At 43.2% G+C, this 19,179-nt stretch overlaps 1 protein-coding gene across 10 annotated transcripts in view; it reads left to right on the forward strand.

The window, feature by feature from the left end:
* DMD (dystrophin) overlaps positions 1–19,179 on the forward strand; it is a 1,965,474-nt gene that overhangs the window by 1,882,676 nt on the left and 63,619 nt on the right. For all 10 annotated transcript variants that reach the window (XM_053917632.1, XM_053917633.2, XM_053917631.1 and 7 more), the window contains one exon: positions 1,989–2,146. In XM_053917632.1, the coding sequence (XP_053773607.1) occupies positions 1,989–2,146 (158 nt within the window). The remainder of the gene's footprint in view (positions 1–1,988; positions 2,147–19,179) is intronic.

The following is a 19,179-nucleotide window of genomic DNA, read 5'->3' on the forward strand; positions in this document are numbered from 1 at the left end:
AAGTATCTCCTGATAGAATTTCCTACTGATCAGCCATTAGGTTCTTCTGCTTAAAATTTGTCAATGCACATGGAAGGCAAACACCAGAGGACTGATGGTGGAAGTATGACTAAGCAACCCCTCGTCCCCATTGTGAAGGACTGTACGTGTTTTCCCCTTTAAAAGCGTGTAGGAAGTCTTTTTGGTAGGAATATTAACGAAACCTAGTCTATTTTGTCTTTTCCCTTTTCCCCTAAGGCCTAGCCTCGCAGGAATGAGGAGATGTGCTGAGTTTAAGGACAGGCAGGAGATAAAAGAGATTAAATTCCTCCAAAGCCACTCTGTGCTCTACTGCTCATTTCCCCCCTAGGACTAAGCCACAAAATACACAAGCCTTTTTAGCTCTCACTTCTACGGACTTTCTACTTGAGTTTCCTCATCCTAAAAACAAAAGAAAAATAACTGAACAGATTTTGTTAACCACTGAAGAATGTATTTTGGGTAAAATAGAATCTTTCTGTGGGTTTTTTTCCCCTTTAAATGTCGTTGTTACTTGTTATAGATTAGTTTATAATCTAACCTTATCAGTGGTAAGCACATTGTAATACTCAGTTGAATCATCAAGGGAGCTTCGAGCCTGTGTTTCAAATAACTACTAAGACGGAATGTGTTTTGAGGTTGGTGGAACAAAACTATTAACTTCAAACTGGGATATGTGCAGATCCTAATTTTGAACAATCTCTGTGTGCGTGTTGTAGAGATGGTAAAAAGCAGCGTGTGCGGTCTCATTGTTGGATGTTGCCATCTTAGCTATCTCGTTAAAATGTCCCATGCCTTACAGTTTGAAGAGTGCTTATGAGTAGGAAAAGCGTTCTTGATTTAGTTTTGGGGGCAGCTTTTATTTGAATACAAGGTATGACTAAAATGACTTTATTTCTGAGAACCAAACACGTCGCCAGCGTGTGTTCATACATTGTGTGAACCCAGTCTGCCGGGCACTTGCCGTCCGCCAGGTACTGCTCTTCCGCTCTGTGGACACTTCCGGCACGTGGTTGCCCAAGGTGGGGTCCCTGGTCTCAAGGAGATAGCATTCTTCATCCAAAAAGATAGTCACCTAGGGAACCAGTGACAATGTGAAGGGAGAGGAGCTAATCACAAATTTGTACAGCAGCCTTCGGGGGAAAACAAACAAGAAACTCAATGATCTTATGGCTTCGTAAAGAAGTCCCCATTTGGGGACATTTTTGAATCTCTGATGTCCAAAAGAGGGTGGTGCTTTAGGCTACTTATGTGGTTCCTAATGCTAAGACAGTGATTTTATTATAGTAGTTATGTTCTATATATAAAATATTTTCCAAAGGATCATGTTCTGGCTTAGGAAAAATTCAGGCATCAGGAGTGTATGTAAACTCATTTCTTGAGAGCTATAGTTCATCCATAAAAAGTACTAAATGTCTAGATACAAGTACAAGTACCATATTTTACTGTGTATAATGCGCACTTTTTTGGCCCAAATGTTTGAGAGAAAAATAAGGATGCACATTATACATGGGTACCTGAAACACCTTCTATCTGTTCTTGGGTTTTGTAATTATTTGTAACAAAAAATTTCTTATTTTATAGTATGTTCAAAAGTAAATGCTCAAATTCATTTATAAAACAAAAAACAAGTATCTAAATATAAATAAATAAATAATTGGATTAAAACAGCTCTGGTGGGTTGTTAAACCACACATTGATGTTTCTCTCCCTCTCTTCCTCCCTCCCTCCCCCTCTGTCTAAAAACAAACAAATAAAATCTTAAAAAAAAATTAAAAGATTTTTTTTCCTGAATGTTTGGGCCAAAAAGGGGGGTGTGCATTATACACAGCAAAATACGGTAACCACTGTCTGTGGGAATATTGGCTACTCTTGAAACTGGTACTGGAATTATGATGGCCATTAGGTTCTGCTAGCATCTACTTCGTGCTGTTAGTTTAATTGTTGCAATTCTCTTCTTCCTTTGGTAGACCTTTTCAAGCAGGTGGCAAGTTCAACAGGATTTTGTGACCAGCGCCGGCTGGGCCTCCTCCTGCATGATTCCATCCAAATCCCAAGACAGTTGGGTGAAGTGGCGTCCTTTGGGGGCAGTAACATTGAGCCAAGTGTCAGAAGCTGCTTCCAATTTGTAAGTTGTTCACCTTCTTCAGTAACTGTTTTTCTTCAGTAACTACTTACTGTTTTGTATTATAGAAATGAATTTTTAAAACACACAGCTTTAGTTTCTCACATAGCTCTGATGTAGGCAGGTAGCTAGGGGTTTTTTGATATCTGAAACCTCTTCAGGCAATGGCTTCTGGAACTCTGGGTTTATGGGGGAGAGGACAGCACAGAGGAAGGAAGCAAAATCTCCATCTGCAGCTGGGACCCCACAGGTACTACGCTGCAGGGAGGGAAGGGAGTCTGCAGTGGTTCCGTGGGGCAGAGAGTAAAGCTCCAGCCATGGCAGTCCTTTGTATATAAGAGAAAGACTTTTAGCCTTGGCTGGTATGGTTTAGTAGATTGAGCACCAGCCTGGGAACCAAAGGATCACTGGTTCGATTCCCAGTCAGGGCACATGCCTGGGTTGCGGACCAGGTCCCCGGTAGGGCGCACACAAGAGGCAACCACACCCTGATGTTTCTCTCCCTCTTTCCCTTTCCCTCTCTCTCAAAATAAATAAATAAAATCATCAAAAAAGACAAAGAAAGAAGAAAGAAAAAGACTTTTATACACAAGTTTCTTTTTTATTTTTACCTAACACTATTATAGCCTCCTTTCAATGGCTGTTGGTAAAGAGTTGACACAGCTTTATCATTTTTTTAAAAACAGTTTTCCTTTTGTATCTTTGACATCTCTCCACTATTCCAAACCCTTCCCATAGTCTTATCACAGGGTCAACACCGTCTCGTCCATTCCCTTTCTGACCCTGCCCCCTCGCCTTTTCCACACCGTAATTGGTGTTGCCAGAAACACCGTCTTGCTCCAAATGCCTGCTACACATTTAGGTTGTTTCTGTTTTCTGATGTGGTGGGTGACGCTGCACCGAGTATCTTCAACCAGTTAGCCCTCTTCCTTGATTGAAGTTATTTCTTTCCTTAGGACAAGTTCTAAGGACTGGGATTACCAGTCTAAATGTGATAGAAACAGTTCTGGGCCTCTTGTCAAAAGTTGTTTCTATTTGTAAGGCCACCAGCACTGAAGGAGTGAGGTGTTTGCACTATCACATTATTCAGAGTGTTGTTATGGCTTTTATTTTAATGCTGAGAGCTGTTTTTCTGTTACGGGGTTTCTCAATCCATTGTAATCCCATTACCATTAGAACTAGAGATAACCGGGTTATACCTGCTGTCCTTGACCACAGACAGGATAAAAGCACAGAAGGCCTTGTGGGCAGAACGTTGTGAACATTTAGGTGTTTAGAGCAGTGTGAGCGTCCATTCAACAGTGAGCGGGCAAATGGACTGAACGCATGCGTAGCGAGCGCACCTCTGCAGAGGTGGATATACTGTTTGGATTGTTTTGCCAAAATTGTGGCAGATTAGCTGTAAATGTAAAATACATGTGGGGAAATAAGTGCATTTTTTAACCGCATACTCACACCTCCCGAAATGTGAATAGACTATCACTACCTCTAGATTTCTTCTGCGTGTCGCTGCATTAATATTTCCACTTCAAATGCAGACACGAATAACTTTCACACAATGAATACTAATAGCCACAAGTAGTCCAGATTCATTTTGGTGTTTTTTTACAATCCAATTATAAGACAGCTTGAGATGATGTGAGTTTTGTTTTTCCTAAGTGTTTTTTCTTTAGTCGTTTCAGTTACTTTTTCAGTTCTAGGTGTGAAACTCACAGACACGTTCATTTGTATGTATATGTACACAGTCGTTACACGCTGTGACTTGGGTGGAGAGTGAGTGTCAGAAAACAAACCTGCCAAGAGCCATCTGTTCAGAGACAGTTCCTGCTGCAGAGTAAGCTGGGCTGGCTTCAGGGACACCGGAGCCATTGTCCTGTCGCCCCACAGTCCTGTCTGTGCCACTGCCAACACCACCAGGCAGCCGCCGCCACCCTCGCTGCAGACTCTGGGTCTCGGTCTCTCACGCTCTTTCTCTCGCTCTCTCTCTTTTTCTGTCTTTTTAATTGAAATGTACAGGGTTCAGCAAAAGTAACGCCCACCTGAGTGTGGTTGGTAGGGTAATAATATGGATGTAATAATGTCTAGTTTTAATTTGAACATTTCCCCTAGAATATCCTATGGTGAGCTTGAGTGTGATATTCTTATGTTACAGAATGACATGCTTATGATTTTGTAGTAAAAGTTTTTATAATAAAAACAGGGGCGTTATTTACACCAGACCCTGTATTTGACATATAATACTATAAATTTAAGGTGAACAGCCGGTTCTCAAACAACATTTCATTCAACTTTGTTTCCTTTTAACATTGGTGAGATGCCACAGGAACTTAACTCTCGTTTATGCCAATTAGCCTATGGTAAAACTGATTTCATTGTAAGTCGTCTTGCTTAAAGTCACAGAACTTATCGATGATGTCAAGTGAGAACTTCCCGTACATCACATTGATTTGATACATTTGTATATTATAATATGATTGCTGTTGTAGCAAGAGTTAACACTTCGGTCATGGCATATAATTCTCTTTTGTGGTGGGAATAAGTAAGGTCTAGTCTCCGGCTCCCTAATGTGGTTGTTGAGGGGGCTGCTGAACAGAAGCCGCACTTTCCCCAGCTTTCCCCAGTCCTGTCCCCTTATGAGGAGCCCCCTCCGGTCCGGGTTTGCCCGTTGCATCCTCTTGCTGGATGCTCGCCTTCTTCCCTAAGCTCACGTCTCTGGTTTCCATCCACCCCTTTCTCTGTCCTAGCAGCGCTTGCTTCTCAGTGTCCAGACTTTGAACTCAGCCCGCCCTCTCATACTGACTGTGTCCTGGCCAGCCAGTCTCCGGACTCCTGGGAATGTCTTTTGTGAGCCTGGGGGACATCCGTCAGGTAGTAACAGTGGTACCACGTGGTTTTTAGTTTCTTCTCGCTACTATTTTGTATTTTCTGAATTTTCTTCTTTGAACAGGTAGAATTAGAAAGAAATGGGTAAAGTGCTCACGTTATTTTGAGGGCAAGAAACATCTTTCGCTCGATTCCTTTTCATTGCACTCTTACACTGTTTTCCAGCCTTCTTGTCGAGAGGTTCCTCTCCGCACCCTGGTCCCGACTTTCACTGGCCTTGGTGCTCCTTACGCTGGTTGTATAGAAATGTATTCACTGTATCACACCATCCCTAGAAATCTGTTGCTTGCCATTGACCACAGAATAAATCCTGATTTCTGTACCTCTCAGACCGTTTGTAATCAGTTCCTATAACTGCCCTCTGTTTGCTGTCACTACCGTGAAAGACCTTCCCCTGCCGTTTGTACCTACCATGCTTATAAATAATATTGTCACTATTGCTCCTGATGGTACTACTCTACCGTGGCTCACTTGAATTCCCTCTGTCCTTACCAACCCTGTGAGAAGAATAGAAAAGGAAGGGTTTGGGGGTTTTGTTTTTCTTGTTGTTTAAGTAGGTGAACAGTTAGCCTTTGCCCCTAAAATTGCTCAGCTGGTAGAAGAGTTCGAGTCTTAGTCCAGCATGCCCAGCCCACCCCGACTCCGCGTTACCACCTCATCCCCAAATACGCACTGTTTGATGCTGTAGCTGGCCCCTGGATAATGTGAGTCTGAACTGCGTGGGTCCACTGCGTTGTTCAAGGGCAAACTGGGTGTTTCCAGCAGAAGTTTGCACGTTTTGTAGGTGCAGAGCCAGGTGAGGTTTATGGGGATCCTCTCAACTTTGTAGTGATTTGCAATCAGGTTGAACAGCTCCATGGGGAATACTTTCTTCAGAAAATTTTCTTCGGGACGGGAGTGCTTCTCCTCAGCCAGGTGCTCTAGCGCTGACCTTGCCTTTCACAGTGCTGTGCGTGCTGTGCCTGAAATACGATGTTTTATGAAGGGAATGATAACAGGCGTGAAAATGCTCCTTGCCCTTTGAAGTGTAAGACCTGGCGAATGGGGCCCAGCTGGTTCCCTCAGCAAGCTTGTGTTCCAGGACAGATGTTTCTAGCACCCTAAGGAAACGGCAGTACAGTAGTTGTTTCTTGTTTAAATGCATCATCCCCTGCCTTGCAGGAGAAGCCAACTTCAGACTATAGTCCATTTTTTCCCTTGGTCTTCTTGTCACCGGCTGGAAAACTGACTTCTTTTCAAGTTGGTACAGTTAGAAACGGGTTACTTTCTGATTCGTATGAGGGCCTGGCAGGGACGGGAAATCATTCCCCTCTGTCCTTGCTGGACGGTCTTTGAAAGGTTTCCTCACCCCATAACCCTCCGTTCTGGCGTGGACGGTGGTGATGGTTGCACAATAATCTGAATGTTTTTCGAGCCACTGAACTACCCACTTAAGAATGGTTAAAAAAAATTTTTTTAAACAAATAATTAAAATAATGGTTACAATAGTAAATTTTATGGTATGTGTATTTTACCATAATCAAAAAATTGGGGAAAATATCCCCCCCAATTTTTTTTTAAAGAGAGGAAAGGAAATCAGTCTCAAATACATATAAAATGTTTAGCCTATTTAAAAGTCAGTGTAAGTTCTTCCAGAAATTATTCATTAAGCCAGAAATGAAGTTGGATCTGTGGGTAGTAAAAAGGACAAATTACTATAAATGTATGGATGGGACAGTGGCGTGTCCATTGATACTACATGAGGCAACAGGGTGTGTGTCTGCATTGGAAGCAGTCAGCGCATGTACTGGGAAAATCCACTCTTTTGGGGCAGTGATAGAAGCGAAGGTTTGAAACAACTTTGTTTCGGAAATACAGATTCATTGACTAGATCCTCGGCTGCTCCTGTCCCGTGTTCCGTGGAAACATCTCTGTTGACGGAGCAGGTTGACCCTGTGACCTCAGTAAGGCCAGGCCTGCCCTGGCAGTGAGTCACCCGGACCGCACGAAGCATCCCTGCTGATTGTCCACGTCTCCCCTTTTTCACATGAGCAAACAAAGCCTACAGACGTAGACTGAATATATTCTACGTCCTGCAACTCTGTCATGGCAGAACTAGACGTCAGGCCCTGTTCCGGGCCAGTGGTTCCTTCTGCTAAGCCATCTGAGTAGAAATAGGTGGCTTTGACCAGTTCAAAATGCTAGACTGAACCAAGGAAGTTTCACGTGATCCTGTACATGAATTCCAGGTCATAAGAGGAAGGGGCGTATAAATGAACTGTCCTAGCCCAACACACTTACACAAACACTTCCCCCATGGTCTTTATTGCGAATACTCTAATCCCAATTGAAGGTATGTCGCCTACCTTCAAATGAAACCAAATAATATTTCCATTCAAGTGAGAAATGCAACACTTTTCAGTGACTCTGAAAAGAGTGATATGTCTGAAAATGAGTATTTGGCAGGGCCCTGGGAAGTGCCCCTCCCCGGCGTGGTCTTTGTAGTAGTTTCTTCTGTAAACATTTTAAGGGCTTTATTGTTTAGATGCAATTGAGATGCCAACTTCATGTTAAATATGCTTCAACTACAAGAGCTTGGGTGTCAAAGTCTGTTTATTTTACATCTGTTTTCTGCCTCCTGTCATATTCATGCATCAAAATGAATAAGTTGCTTTTTCATCTGTTTTCTGAATCTTTATATTCATATGACAAAAATAAATACCATCTACGCACAGTCGCTATAACACAGAATGATACCGAAATGAGAATAAATTCCAATCTGGAATTTATATACAAGTATATATAACCCTGTCCCACCCTGTATCCACAGGAGTACACTCCAAGTCCCCCAGCGGATGCCTGAAACCACAGATAGTACAAAACCCTATTATACTCTGTTTTATTATATACATACACAGCTATGATAAAGTTTCATTTGTAAATGAGGCACAGGAAGAGACTAACAACAGAAACTAGTAATGAAATAGAACAGTTACAACAATGAAGTGAGGATGAGTTGAACACAAGCACTGTGATGGCACAACAGTGGATCCGATCACCAAGACGGCCACCAAGTGGCTGACGGGTAGGAAGCGTGTATACAGCATTGCCACACGGTGCAAGGAATGACTCACATCCAGGAAGGGAGGGCATGAGATTTTGGTGCACAATTTAAAACTTAGGAATTATGTCTGAAATTTTTCATGTTTTCCGACTGCAGTTGACTGCAGGTAACTGAAACCACAGCAAGTGAAACTGTATCTATCTGTGTGTGTATCATATATATAACTAAGAAATCATTCCAGAATACCTGGGCCTAGTGAGTGGCAGAGTGGTTAAGTGCAAAGGCCCTGGAACCATCTGCCTGGGTTCAAATCCCAGCTCTGGGTATACAGCCATAGGGTGTTTCTTTGGGTTAAGTAGCCAATAGAGACAGAGCACTTAGAGTTGGGGGGGGCACATATGCTGTAGTGCCCCCGATGGTTAGCTATGATTATCTAAAGGTCATTGTAACATGAGAATGTTACCAAACAGCAAGTGGGGGGTCCTGCTGTCCGCCACACCCTCTGGACAAAATTCCAGAGGCAAAGGTTTGGTGATAACAGAAAGGAGTCTGTATTCAAAAGCTACACAGTTTTGGAATAACAGCTTTCCACGTGCATTAGTCATGTAAGCCTTTCAATCAAGGCTAACATCTTTAACCCTTTAGTTACATTTTAATCACTTACACCTATCAATTAATGCCAAACTCTTTAACACCTGAGACCCCCTATCATTCCCCCTGATAGTTTTTAGTTATCTTATTTCCATAGGATTGGTTTACAAACTAAAACAACATAAGATAAAAAAGCTACACAATTCTGGAAGAATGACAGGCTTCTGCCTCAGAGCCCGTCCCCTCTAAAACACTCAACGAAGAATAACCCTGCCACCTTCTGCCAGCCCCCCCAATCCTAGGCTGCTCGTGGAGGTCCTTCTCCCATCCAAAATATTGTCCTTTGGGAGACGCAGGCAGCTGCACCACGATCATCCAGGCAGCTGGAGGAAGAGAGCCAAAGAGCCAATCTCTGCCCTCCTTTTATTTTAAATCTTCTGGCCCATAATTCCATGCGCCCCTGAGGTGCTCAGCTTCTCAGCCAATGTGGTCATAGACTGTTTACCGTTGCCTCGGGCAACCTCCTCGTACAGCTCCTCCCTGCTGCTCCCCAGGGATCTGACCGGAGCTCTGTACCAAAATATCCCTCGAGGTTAGTAATGCCTTCTATCTGTACCCAAGCATCTGTAAGTTAGATTTAGGGAGTCCTGAGATTGTGTTTTCTCTAACAAGTGTTAAAATACCACGGCAGGACACTTCTTAACCAGTTTGACAGCATTCCCCGTGACAATGGATCACATTTTACATTTTCCAGCCTTAAAATGACTCCCCCAAATTCCGCTTTCATTAGGTTTTCTTTGGCTTTTTGTTCAGTAATCAGAATATGATTCCTTTAGTTCCATAGATGTCCTTCTTCCACCCCTTTTGACTGATGGCTACTTGTTAGTAAGTATGACATTAGTGAGTTAACTGCAATTTGATATTCATATTCGGGTTGTCTCACCAAGTTCCTCCCTGGCCTGCTTATGCACAGTGCGGTAGAATTCCTGCCCATTTTCAGAAAGATCTTTTGTCGATAAGAGTATGATCAGCGTTGTCGGGAGTTGACTATTGGTTTTCCATTGCTGGGGATTTTTTGAAAAATTGCAAGTTATGGTGGGTTTAACCTCATAATAACCTCACACTAACTTAATTCAGTGCGCTTCGTGTGGTTACCCTGTCAGCGTGCCGTGATAGGTCGCTGTCTTCGTCAGTCTTTTGAAATAGGGCGTGGTTGTAGTTGAACCCTGTTTCAGTTGTGTCCTTATTGCTACGGAAAAGCACGCACCATCCTGTTTTCCCTCCTCCGTCCTCCCAAGCTCCCAAGTCCTACTTCATTGTTTCGGCCGAGTTTTCCTTCTTCCTTCCTTCCTTCCCCCCTTTCCTACAAAAGATGAGGCAGAGATACTAATGAAAACCAATTGTTTTGAGAGCCATCCCTAGTTGGGAGACTGACTGAGACTCCCTTTCATCGGTTCACCATTAACCCAATATACATAGAAACTTACCCAAAAAGCTCGTGGAAACAAGGGGCTTTCAGCTCAATGTTTCCTGTGTTCCTTTCTTCCACATTTACCGCTGGTTTATGAATTGGAGTTTTTAAAAACATTATTTAAGATTAAGGAAAATACAAAACTTCTTCCTGGAAGAAACAGATAAACAGATAAGAAATATCCATTTATCCAGGTCCTTAGGGTGTCTTAATTCTCTGATCTAGAAGCTAGAGGGGTTTTTTTTGTTGTTGTTGTTGTTTAGGTTTTCTTTTGGCATTGGATGAAATATTTGAAAATTGTTTTCTGTCTTGCTTTTAAGCTACCCAAAAACCGTACTTTACAATTCATTCTGGTGCTCACTTCTGTGAGTTTAGACAAATGCATATAATTGTGTCAGCGCCACTACAATCAAGACACAGAACGTTTCCACCGCCACTGAAATCAAATACTCAGTCGCTTTGCTTTCATCCTGCCTGCTCCCAGTCTCTGGAAATTACTACTCTGTTTTCTGTGCCTATACTTTTGCTTTTTCCTCAACTGAATTCGAAATAATTGTAGGGGGCCACAGTGGAAGAGTTAATGGTCTGTATTGTCCTTTAGCATCGTGTCCTCACGCATACTTGGCAAAGTATGACACCCACAGACAGATCTGTGTGCTTTAACCTGTAAATGTGCAACTTTCCTATGAAATAAGCACTCTTTAGCAGAAATTAAAGACGTCGTATATAGTTACGGCTCTGCATGAATTTAAAAACTGCGCTTGTGTTTCCTAGAGCCATGGTGTTAATTAATTGGTTTATTAGTCAGGAGTGGAGAGGCCTAACTAAGGTCAAGACAGCCATCCCTGAACAGGTACATGAGGAGCGGAAAATCACCAAACGTTAGTGTTTGGGCTGATTTTATCTCTAGTGGGGGATTGAGAATCCTGATGAATATTTAGATCAGTGTCTGCTGGCCTCCCACTAGTTCCCTTATCTTCAGAACTCAAAATAAAAGACTTGATTTCTACCCAAGACCGCAGTTACGGGAAGCCTTTCACTACTAGTTGCCTCATGGACACAACTCTTGACCTTTTGGTCCTTATTGGAAACAAGAAAAATTTCCGTGATCGTGGGGATCCTCGAACTCACTTTGATGGCTGAGAAAATTCACAGTTAGATGTCTGGGGAAAGCACTACCAGGCCCAGGATACGAGGGGATGCTTCAAGAACAATGAAGCTAAGCGAACAAATGGAGGAAATCAGTGTGGTGTTAGCTTTGTGTTTTCTGAGGAGTTTTTCACACTGTATAGAGCAGCTATTGATGCCATTTCCCCCACCCCCGTCACAGAGATTAAAGTCACTCTTGCCCTCTCCCCCGAGAAGGGGTGATTTGGAAGAAACAATGCTTTCAACCAATGTTTGCTTGTGGAAAAATTTCAACCGTGAATTAGAATAGAAAGGATAGTGTACTCAACATCGATATGGCTTGTGCATCTATCTGTATGCCCATTGCTAGTGCTTTGCCTCATTTACATTTCCTTCCCTTCCTCCCCACATGTCTGTGTTTGAACACACGCCCCCCAAATTTTCCCCTCTACCAGTTAAAAGAAAACAGCATAAACCCCTAGATACTTCAAAATGCATCTTTTTTAAAAGGACTGTTGCCTCCATATAACTGCAGTGCTATCACCACATGCAAATGTAACATGAGTTCAGTAGTATTGTTACCGGACTAAAGGAGTTTATTTGCCTGTGCGCATCATGGCCTTATCAAACGCAGACAGCAGTTTGCAGCCAAGAAAGCAGAGGTTGATTTCTAAGGAAATCACGCCATGCTTGGGGGCCCAGGTGAGGGCTTGGGGGCTCACAGACCTGGCCCTCCGATGTCTTCCTGGGGGTGGGGTGGGTTGTACAGGCTGGGGCCCGGGCAGGGAGCAGGTGATGGTTGTGTCAGGTCCCCCCGTCAGCCAGCACATGGTTCTGTCTGGTTTGGGGAGGGTGTGGTCCATTAGGGTCATCTGCTTTCCAGGGCCAAAACACTACTGAGGTCAACATGTTATCTTAAGTTTGACCAAACTCTGTTTCTGTGGTCGACAGACCTGGGGTTTTGTTCTCAAGACAGTTTGACTCTGGTCCTAAGGGCTTAACTGTCAAGGAAGGCAGTGGATGGACAGAAAGGAGAAAGGGTCATGTTAAAGAAACGGAGTTTCTGCGGGGTTACGATATCTAGCGTGCAGCCCACATTCAAGTTTCCCCATTGTCCCAGAATGTTCTTTACATTCTGGCTGTTTTCTTCCAGGATCCGGTCAAGGTTTTTGCCTTATCCCTGCCTGCCGTGTCTCTGAGCTTTCACCTCATCTGAACAGTCTTCTCACATATTCGGTTTTTTCCCATGATGACATTGATATTTTTGGAGAGTCCAGGCCCGTTCTTTTGAAGAAAGTCCCATATTCTGCAGTTTTCTGGTCATTTCTTTATGATTAGATTCAGGTTAAAATTTGGGGGCAAGAAGACGATGAGGGTGATATTGTGTACTTCCACTGTGTCACAGCTGGCCGAACAAAATTAACACTTTGTTCGTATGGTAGCAGTAAGATACATCCATTGTAAAAGAATTATTTTTTCTTTAAATATTTTATTTTTGTTTGTTTATTTTTAGAGAGAGGGGAAGGGAGGGAGAAAGGCAGAGAAACATCCATGTGTGGTTGCCTCTCGTGCGCCCCCTACTGGGGACCTGGCCCACAACCCAGGCATATGCCCTGACTGGGAATCAAACTGGCGACCCTTTGGTTTACAGCCTAGTGCTCAATCCACTGAGCCACAGCAGCCAGGGCAGAATTCTTTTTTCTTTGTAATTAAAAACTCATTTCTGTGGTATTTTGATACCTTATGAATATACTATTCTTCAACAGCCTTTCACCGTATTGGGTTTTTTTTGTTTTTTTTGTTTTCACATGGAAACCTAATTTATTTTTTTGTTTTTATTTATTTATTTATTTTTCATTAATTAATTTATTTTTATTCAGTTACAATTAATTGTCTGCATCTTCTCCCCTTCCCTCTACCCCACCCCAGCCAGTCCCACCTCCCTCCCCCAGCTCTACCCTCCCCCTTGATTTTGTCCTTGTGTCCTTTATAGTAGCTCCTATAGACCCCTCTCCCCACTATCCCCTCCCCAGGCATGGATGGAACTGGAGAGCATTATGCTAAGTGAAATAAGCCAGACAGTGAGGGACAAATACCATATGATCTCACCTTTAACTGGAACCTAATCAACAAAAGAAAAAAGCAAACAAAATATAACCAGAGACATTGAAATTAAGAACATTGTAACAATAGTCACCCTACTGATTTAATGTCCATTGGTGATGTTTTCCTAATTTGGTGATCATATTGGTGGTTACATAGTAGCGATTTGCTAATTCTACCATTCTTCCTGCACGGCTTAGCAGGCTTTCTTCCGTGAAGAGGAGCTCTTGCTTCTCTTTCGTTCATTATCACCGTGGACATCCAAGGTGGTTTTGAATGTGTGGAGAATGGGACTTCTGGCTGAACTGCCTTTGGATTCCGTGTTTGCCATGACCTTGCTTACAGTGCCAACAGACAAAACTTACAGTCCTTTTTCCCCACAGCAATGTAAACACATGTGCGATAAGTGCATTTCCACGTTAACCAACTCTTTTGTGGGAGTGACAAGTTGACCACATCATATAACATGAGCTGTGTGCTAATGAGTGTTGAGAAACTCAGAGGATTTTCTCTTTTTTTTTTTCCCCCTTTTTGCTATCTGAACTTATGTTGGCTTGTACCTGTCCGTTCATGTAGCTCATATATGCTGTAGCACCGAACTGTAGGAGGAAGGAGGACAGATGCCAAAAAAGAAAGGGGGACAGGAGATGGTCAGGGGCCATATGAATATGACGTTATCACAGAAGTTTCTGAAAATTCACTTGTACCTTCCTATAGCTCTTAGGAGAGCAGCATAGAATTCAGTTCAAGATGTGGTCCCACCCTGGCTGGTGCGGCTTAGTGGACTGAGAGCCGGCCTGTGAACCAAAGGGTTGCGGGTTCGATTCCCAGTCAGGGCACATGCCTGGGTTGCGGGCCAGGTCCCCCATAGGGGGCGCACAAGAAGCAACCACATATCGGCGTTTCTCTTCCTCTCTTCCCCCTTTCTAAAAATACATAAAATCTTTTTTAAAAATGTCTTTAAAAGTTGTGGTCCCTGCTGGCCCTTACTTAGCTCTCAGAGCCTCTAGCATCCTCAAACAAGTTAAAGACGGAAAAGATTTTGGAGATCAGCCTGTGTGTTCCCACAGGAAATCACTTTTGTCTTAACCTTTGTAAGACTACTTTAAGCATACATATTTTTAGGATTAAAATAACAGATAATCTTGAGCCATTTCCTTAACTTCTTTGAGCCTTTTTTCATCTGTACCATAAACAGCTTGTCTGAAGAGTTACTTATCCCCAAGTTTCTTTATTTGCTAAATGTTATAAGTGGAAAAGGCAGAAAGGGAACTGGATTACTGAACTTGTTTCAAAGCTTGGCCATTGTCAGCAAAGTCTTAGCCGATCTTCTGCGTAACAGCTCTTGTAACAGATATAAGCCTCATAAAACAATCTTGTACATACAGTGCGGCCTTGCACCGGGGACCAGCTGTTCTCCGAACAGAAGTAGCCAGATGTGAGAGAACTTTATGTGGGACTTCGTGTAAATCATCCCTGTGTCCCTGCGCTCTATCTGTCCTCGGTAAAAACGCCAGTCTCTTGTGACTCGCGGGATCAAAATGCCACCTTCCATTTTATTTGTTACATGCAGTTTGTGTAGAGTTTTATAGATTTTTTTTTTATCACTCATTTGATTTTCATGAAAATTGGGATTGTTTGGAAGAAGAGTCATTAATATTCTTTACAACTTGTTCTTGTTCCTCCTTTTATGTTCATCGCTAGTGCAGGCTTGTCTTTTATGTAAAATATTCCACCGATGCCCTTGGTAGATTTAGAGGTTGTTAAAGAAATTGTAACGACAGCTCAGGGAGCAGTCGGGAACTGCCTGTCCCACACCGTCTGACCCCAGCCAGTCGCTCCCCTTGTAGTTTCAAACCTTTGTGTATGGACTATAATTCACAAAAGTTTTGATCCATTTAAATTCCACAAACCCCTCCAAACACGAGGGCTTCCTACAATCAGGGCCAGAAATGTGGGGCTGTCAGCTCCTCATGCCAGTACTTATTATCAATGGCCACGATATTGAAATGGTTCATTGGATTTATGAAGGGAATATTTTACTGCTGAAAACAGCAAATGAAAATGGCCAGGAAGGAGAGATTAACCTTTGTAGAAATCTGTGGTTTGTCCCCAGTGTTTTCAAAAAGTTGACCTTTTTCTGTCAATAGGAATGTTTGCAGATCCTACTCATACATATGAATGTAGTTAATATTTATATATTTAGTTATTGTTTTTCCCCTGAATGGGCAGGAACTCTACGAAGTAAAATGAAAACACACACATAGCCATGCACACGTGCGCGTGCGCACTCGTTTACTCACCAACCTGCCTTACCTTACGTGGGATAATTATTTACATAATTACAGAAATTTCTGCTGTTTGTCCTGGGATACATTGCATAAAGTTGCCTGTTGGAAAAGCAGCTGACTTTCAGATCAGGCATGATGCTTTTAGCATGTTCCCTTGTAACTTCCGCCTTGGGTTTTGTTGTTGTTTTTAGTCCTGTTTTCCTCCATCCACAATCTCTTAACCAGGGTGGTCTTTCGCTCCCATCGTCACCAGTAGGTGAACAGACCTCCCACGGCTTCTCAGTTTCCATGTCGCAGAGGAGAGCAGCCTGCCTGCTAGGCCCCTGCCAGGGCTCTCAGGGGGAGGTCTGGTGTTTAGTTAATAGTCATGTGCTCACGTTGGTTTCTTAGTTTCAGTGAATGAACCCTGGCGATGTAAGGCATTAACGTTAGGGCGGGGTTCTCGATCTTGGCACTGCTGGCAGCATGGCCTGGATACTTCTTTGTTGCTGAGGACCGTTCAGTGCATTGTGGGACATTTAGCAGGATCCCGGCCTCTATCTACTAGAGCCTAGTAGCAGCTCCTTCCCCAGTTGTGACAACTGAACATGTCTCCAGACATTGTCAGATGTTCTCCAGGATACAGAAGGGTCCCTGGTTGAGAACCACTGCCCTAGAACATGGCTGCCAGCCTATGGGGTTCCCTTCAAGGCCCCCAGCATGAATTTGGTGCATTTCTATATTTGAAGCCATTCCTATATTCTACATACATGCTCCAAATCTAGAAATGACTGTTGGCCTTTTGTGCGTGATATCATAACAGACAAACCAGACCTTTAAGAAACTATGTAAAAGTAAACTTGGAGCAGTTCAAGAATGTGCTTATTTTGGCTTCTACTCCTTAGACAACCCTTGTAAGTTTACATTTTGTTGTTTTCGCTCTTCGGGATGACTAGGCATTTTTTCATTTTAAGCTCATGTAGATATTATAGTCCTTCCTTTTTGGATTGCGATTACATCGTTCCTGCATTCCCACCCGTCATTCAATTCGGCAAACTTTCTTTGGAGGGGACAGAACTATAGTTCCTTCCTTCAAGTAACTTACATTCTAGGGGAGAAACTGACAAGTCTTACGTCAGGCAAGTCTTACGTCCAGGACAGTAGTTCCTGTTCATCATCCGAGAACTGCTGGGTGCAATCTCTCGCGTGTTTACTTCTCGCTATACAATTTTTTTCAGTGTTTTAAGTGGTGGCATCGTTTTTGAAAAACCTCGCAATTGAGAGGCCAGTTGCGCTCTCTTAAACATACGGTAGCTGGGCTGCAGGGCTTGCCGAGAGATCGTACCATCACACTTCTTCCGCGGCTGTGACCCGATGCCCTAAGAGGAAAATAACTATTCAGGTTCGTCCCCTGGCAGCTGTATTGGGCGTGATCCTTCGGTGCCTAAGAATGTATGGGTAGCGCAACATGTGGGAAACCCAAAAGCTGTTCTGAACCCCGGCAAATCCCCCTAACTCTAAACTTGCCATCTACTGTCCTTTGACATTGAATTAGAGCCTTTGGCTAGAAATTGCAGATACTAGGGTTCCTTTATCTATCTTTGCACTTGTTATGATGACGTGTGTATAAAGCACCCCTTCAGTGTGCTGGCATGGAGAGGCAGCAGTGACAGCTGAGTCCTTCCCCCGGCCTCCAAGCGGTGGTGGACAGGTGAGGCGCAACACAGGAGGAGTGGAAACCCCGGATGGTGTTAACCTGGGGCTGTCACAGTGGAAGGAGCAGTGATGTCTTTGCTTTTTGTGTGCACATGCCACAGAAGACGAGGAATAAGATATTACCAGAAACAAGGAATAAAAACAATCTAGGGCTAAATGGCCCGTTCCTGGAGTTCTTGCTTAGATGGTTCAAAAATGGCATGTAGGGGTGAGGGCAAAGGTCATCCTTGACACCGAGAGAAGAAACCTGAGATCTCTGTGTAAGTCAGCAGATAATGGCCCCTGCAAGGATGATGTCAATCCAGTGCCATCATGCCAGTCTTTTGTTTTAAATGTATTTATTCATTTTAGAAAGAGAGGAAGAGGGGGGCAGAGAGACAGAGAGATTTGTTGTTCCACTTGTATTTATGCATTCATTGGTTGCTTCTTGCATGTGTTCTGAGCGAGGATCGAACCAGCAACCTTGGTGTATCGGGACGATGCCCTTACCAAACTGAGCTACCTGGCCATGGCCCATACCCGTCTTTAGAGCTCAACAATTTCCTACCGTTCCTGTCTATCCATATATTTTCCCTAGAATGCAATTTGAGCTGAATTTTAAACATTGTCGTTCTGTTAGATCTTTCTAGAAGCTTGCCTGACTTTTAATTCTTCCTTCCTTTATTGCCAGACAAAAGGAGAGGGAATAGCACCAGGGTATAGAGTGGTTTGTAGTAAAAGTGAAAGATGGAAACAGAATGAGAATGTGAATCCCTGTGTCTTGTGTTCAGTGCCGGCATTGGGCATAGGCAAGCGGTTTCCAAGGAGCCCATATGATGGAGCTTGCATCTTAGGAGCTTTAAAGAACCTCAAGCATTTCCAACCTTGAAGCACATGAGAATCTGTACAATTTCGAAAGGGAACTGTCTCTAGCTTCCCTTGGTAGTTCACACTAATGCTTTAACAACTTCCAGCACCAGGAAATTCTTCCGTATGAAATACAACCTAAATTCTTCATGCCGCTTAAGCCTGTTACTTCTTGTTCTGTCCTCAGTGGAGGGATTGAACAGCTGGTCACAGGTCCCTATGCAAGAGCCACTCGCATAATTGAAAACTTATTAAATCTCCCCTTCAGCTGCTCTTTCTTGCTCGTTCTTTTTTTCCCCCACCATGGCTAAATAATCTCAGTTCTCCTAAACTGTTCTCATAGGTATTTCAACCCCTTTAATTGTCCTCGTGTCTTTCTGCCAGGCTTTCTCTAAGTTCTGGCTTAGCCATAGCCACTAGAACTAGACACCACTTTCTAAGAAGCATTTGAACAGTACGGAGGGTAACGAGATCACTTCCTCTCACGATACTTGCCATGCTTTTAGTAATATGTCACAGACACGTTATTGCCTTTTATTCTTTTGTGTTTTGCACCTCCAGTGGTTGCTGACTCATGGGCAGATTTTTGTTGTCTTCCAGAATGCATAGAAGCTTTCCGCTTATATTACACTGTCTGCGTTCAGCGTGAATTCTTCCTCTGCACCGTGTCTTTGAACCCATCATTAAGCGAACGATCATGTCAACCTAAGTCAGAAAAAAGTATATAAGCTCAGATTAAGCATCAATGAACCCATGTTTTAAATAGAAATGAATTAGTAGTGCTTTGCAGCTTACCGCCTTTCCGTAATGGTTTGTCCCCTCACTACAAAGGGTTAGTTTGATAAAGTGAGTTTCAAGACCAGTGGAGCAAGAGATTGTTGTGGGACATATTGTAACAGAAACTTGTAGTCCTTTTGACAAAGTCTGTCACTACGCCTTTGTGTACGAGATGGAGGAACGTGTGCCATAGAGATTAGGCGACGGT

This window comes from Desmodus rotundus, chromosome X (assembly GCF_022682495.2).
Source record: "Desmodus rotundus isolate HL8 chromosome X, HLdesRot8A.1, whole genome shotgun sequence".
NCBI lineage: Eukaryota > Metazoa > Chordata > Mammalia > Chiroptera > Phyllostomidae > Desmodus > Desmodus rotundus.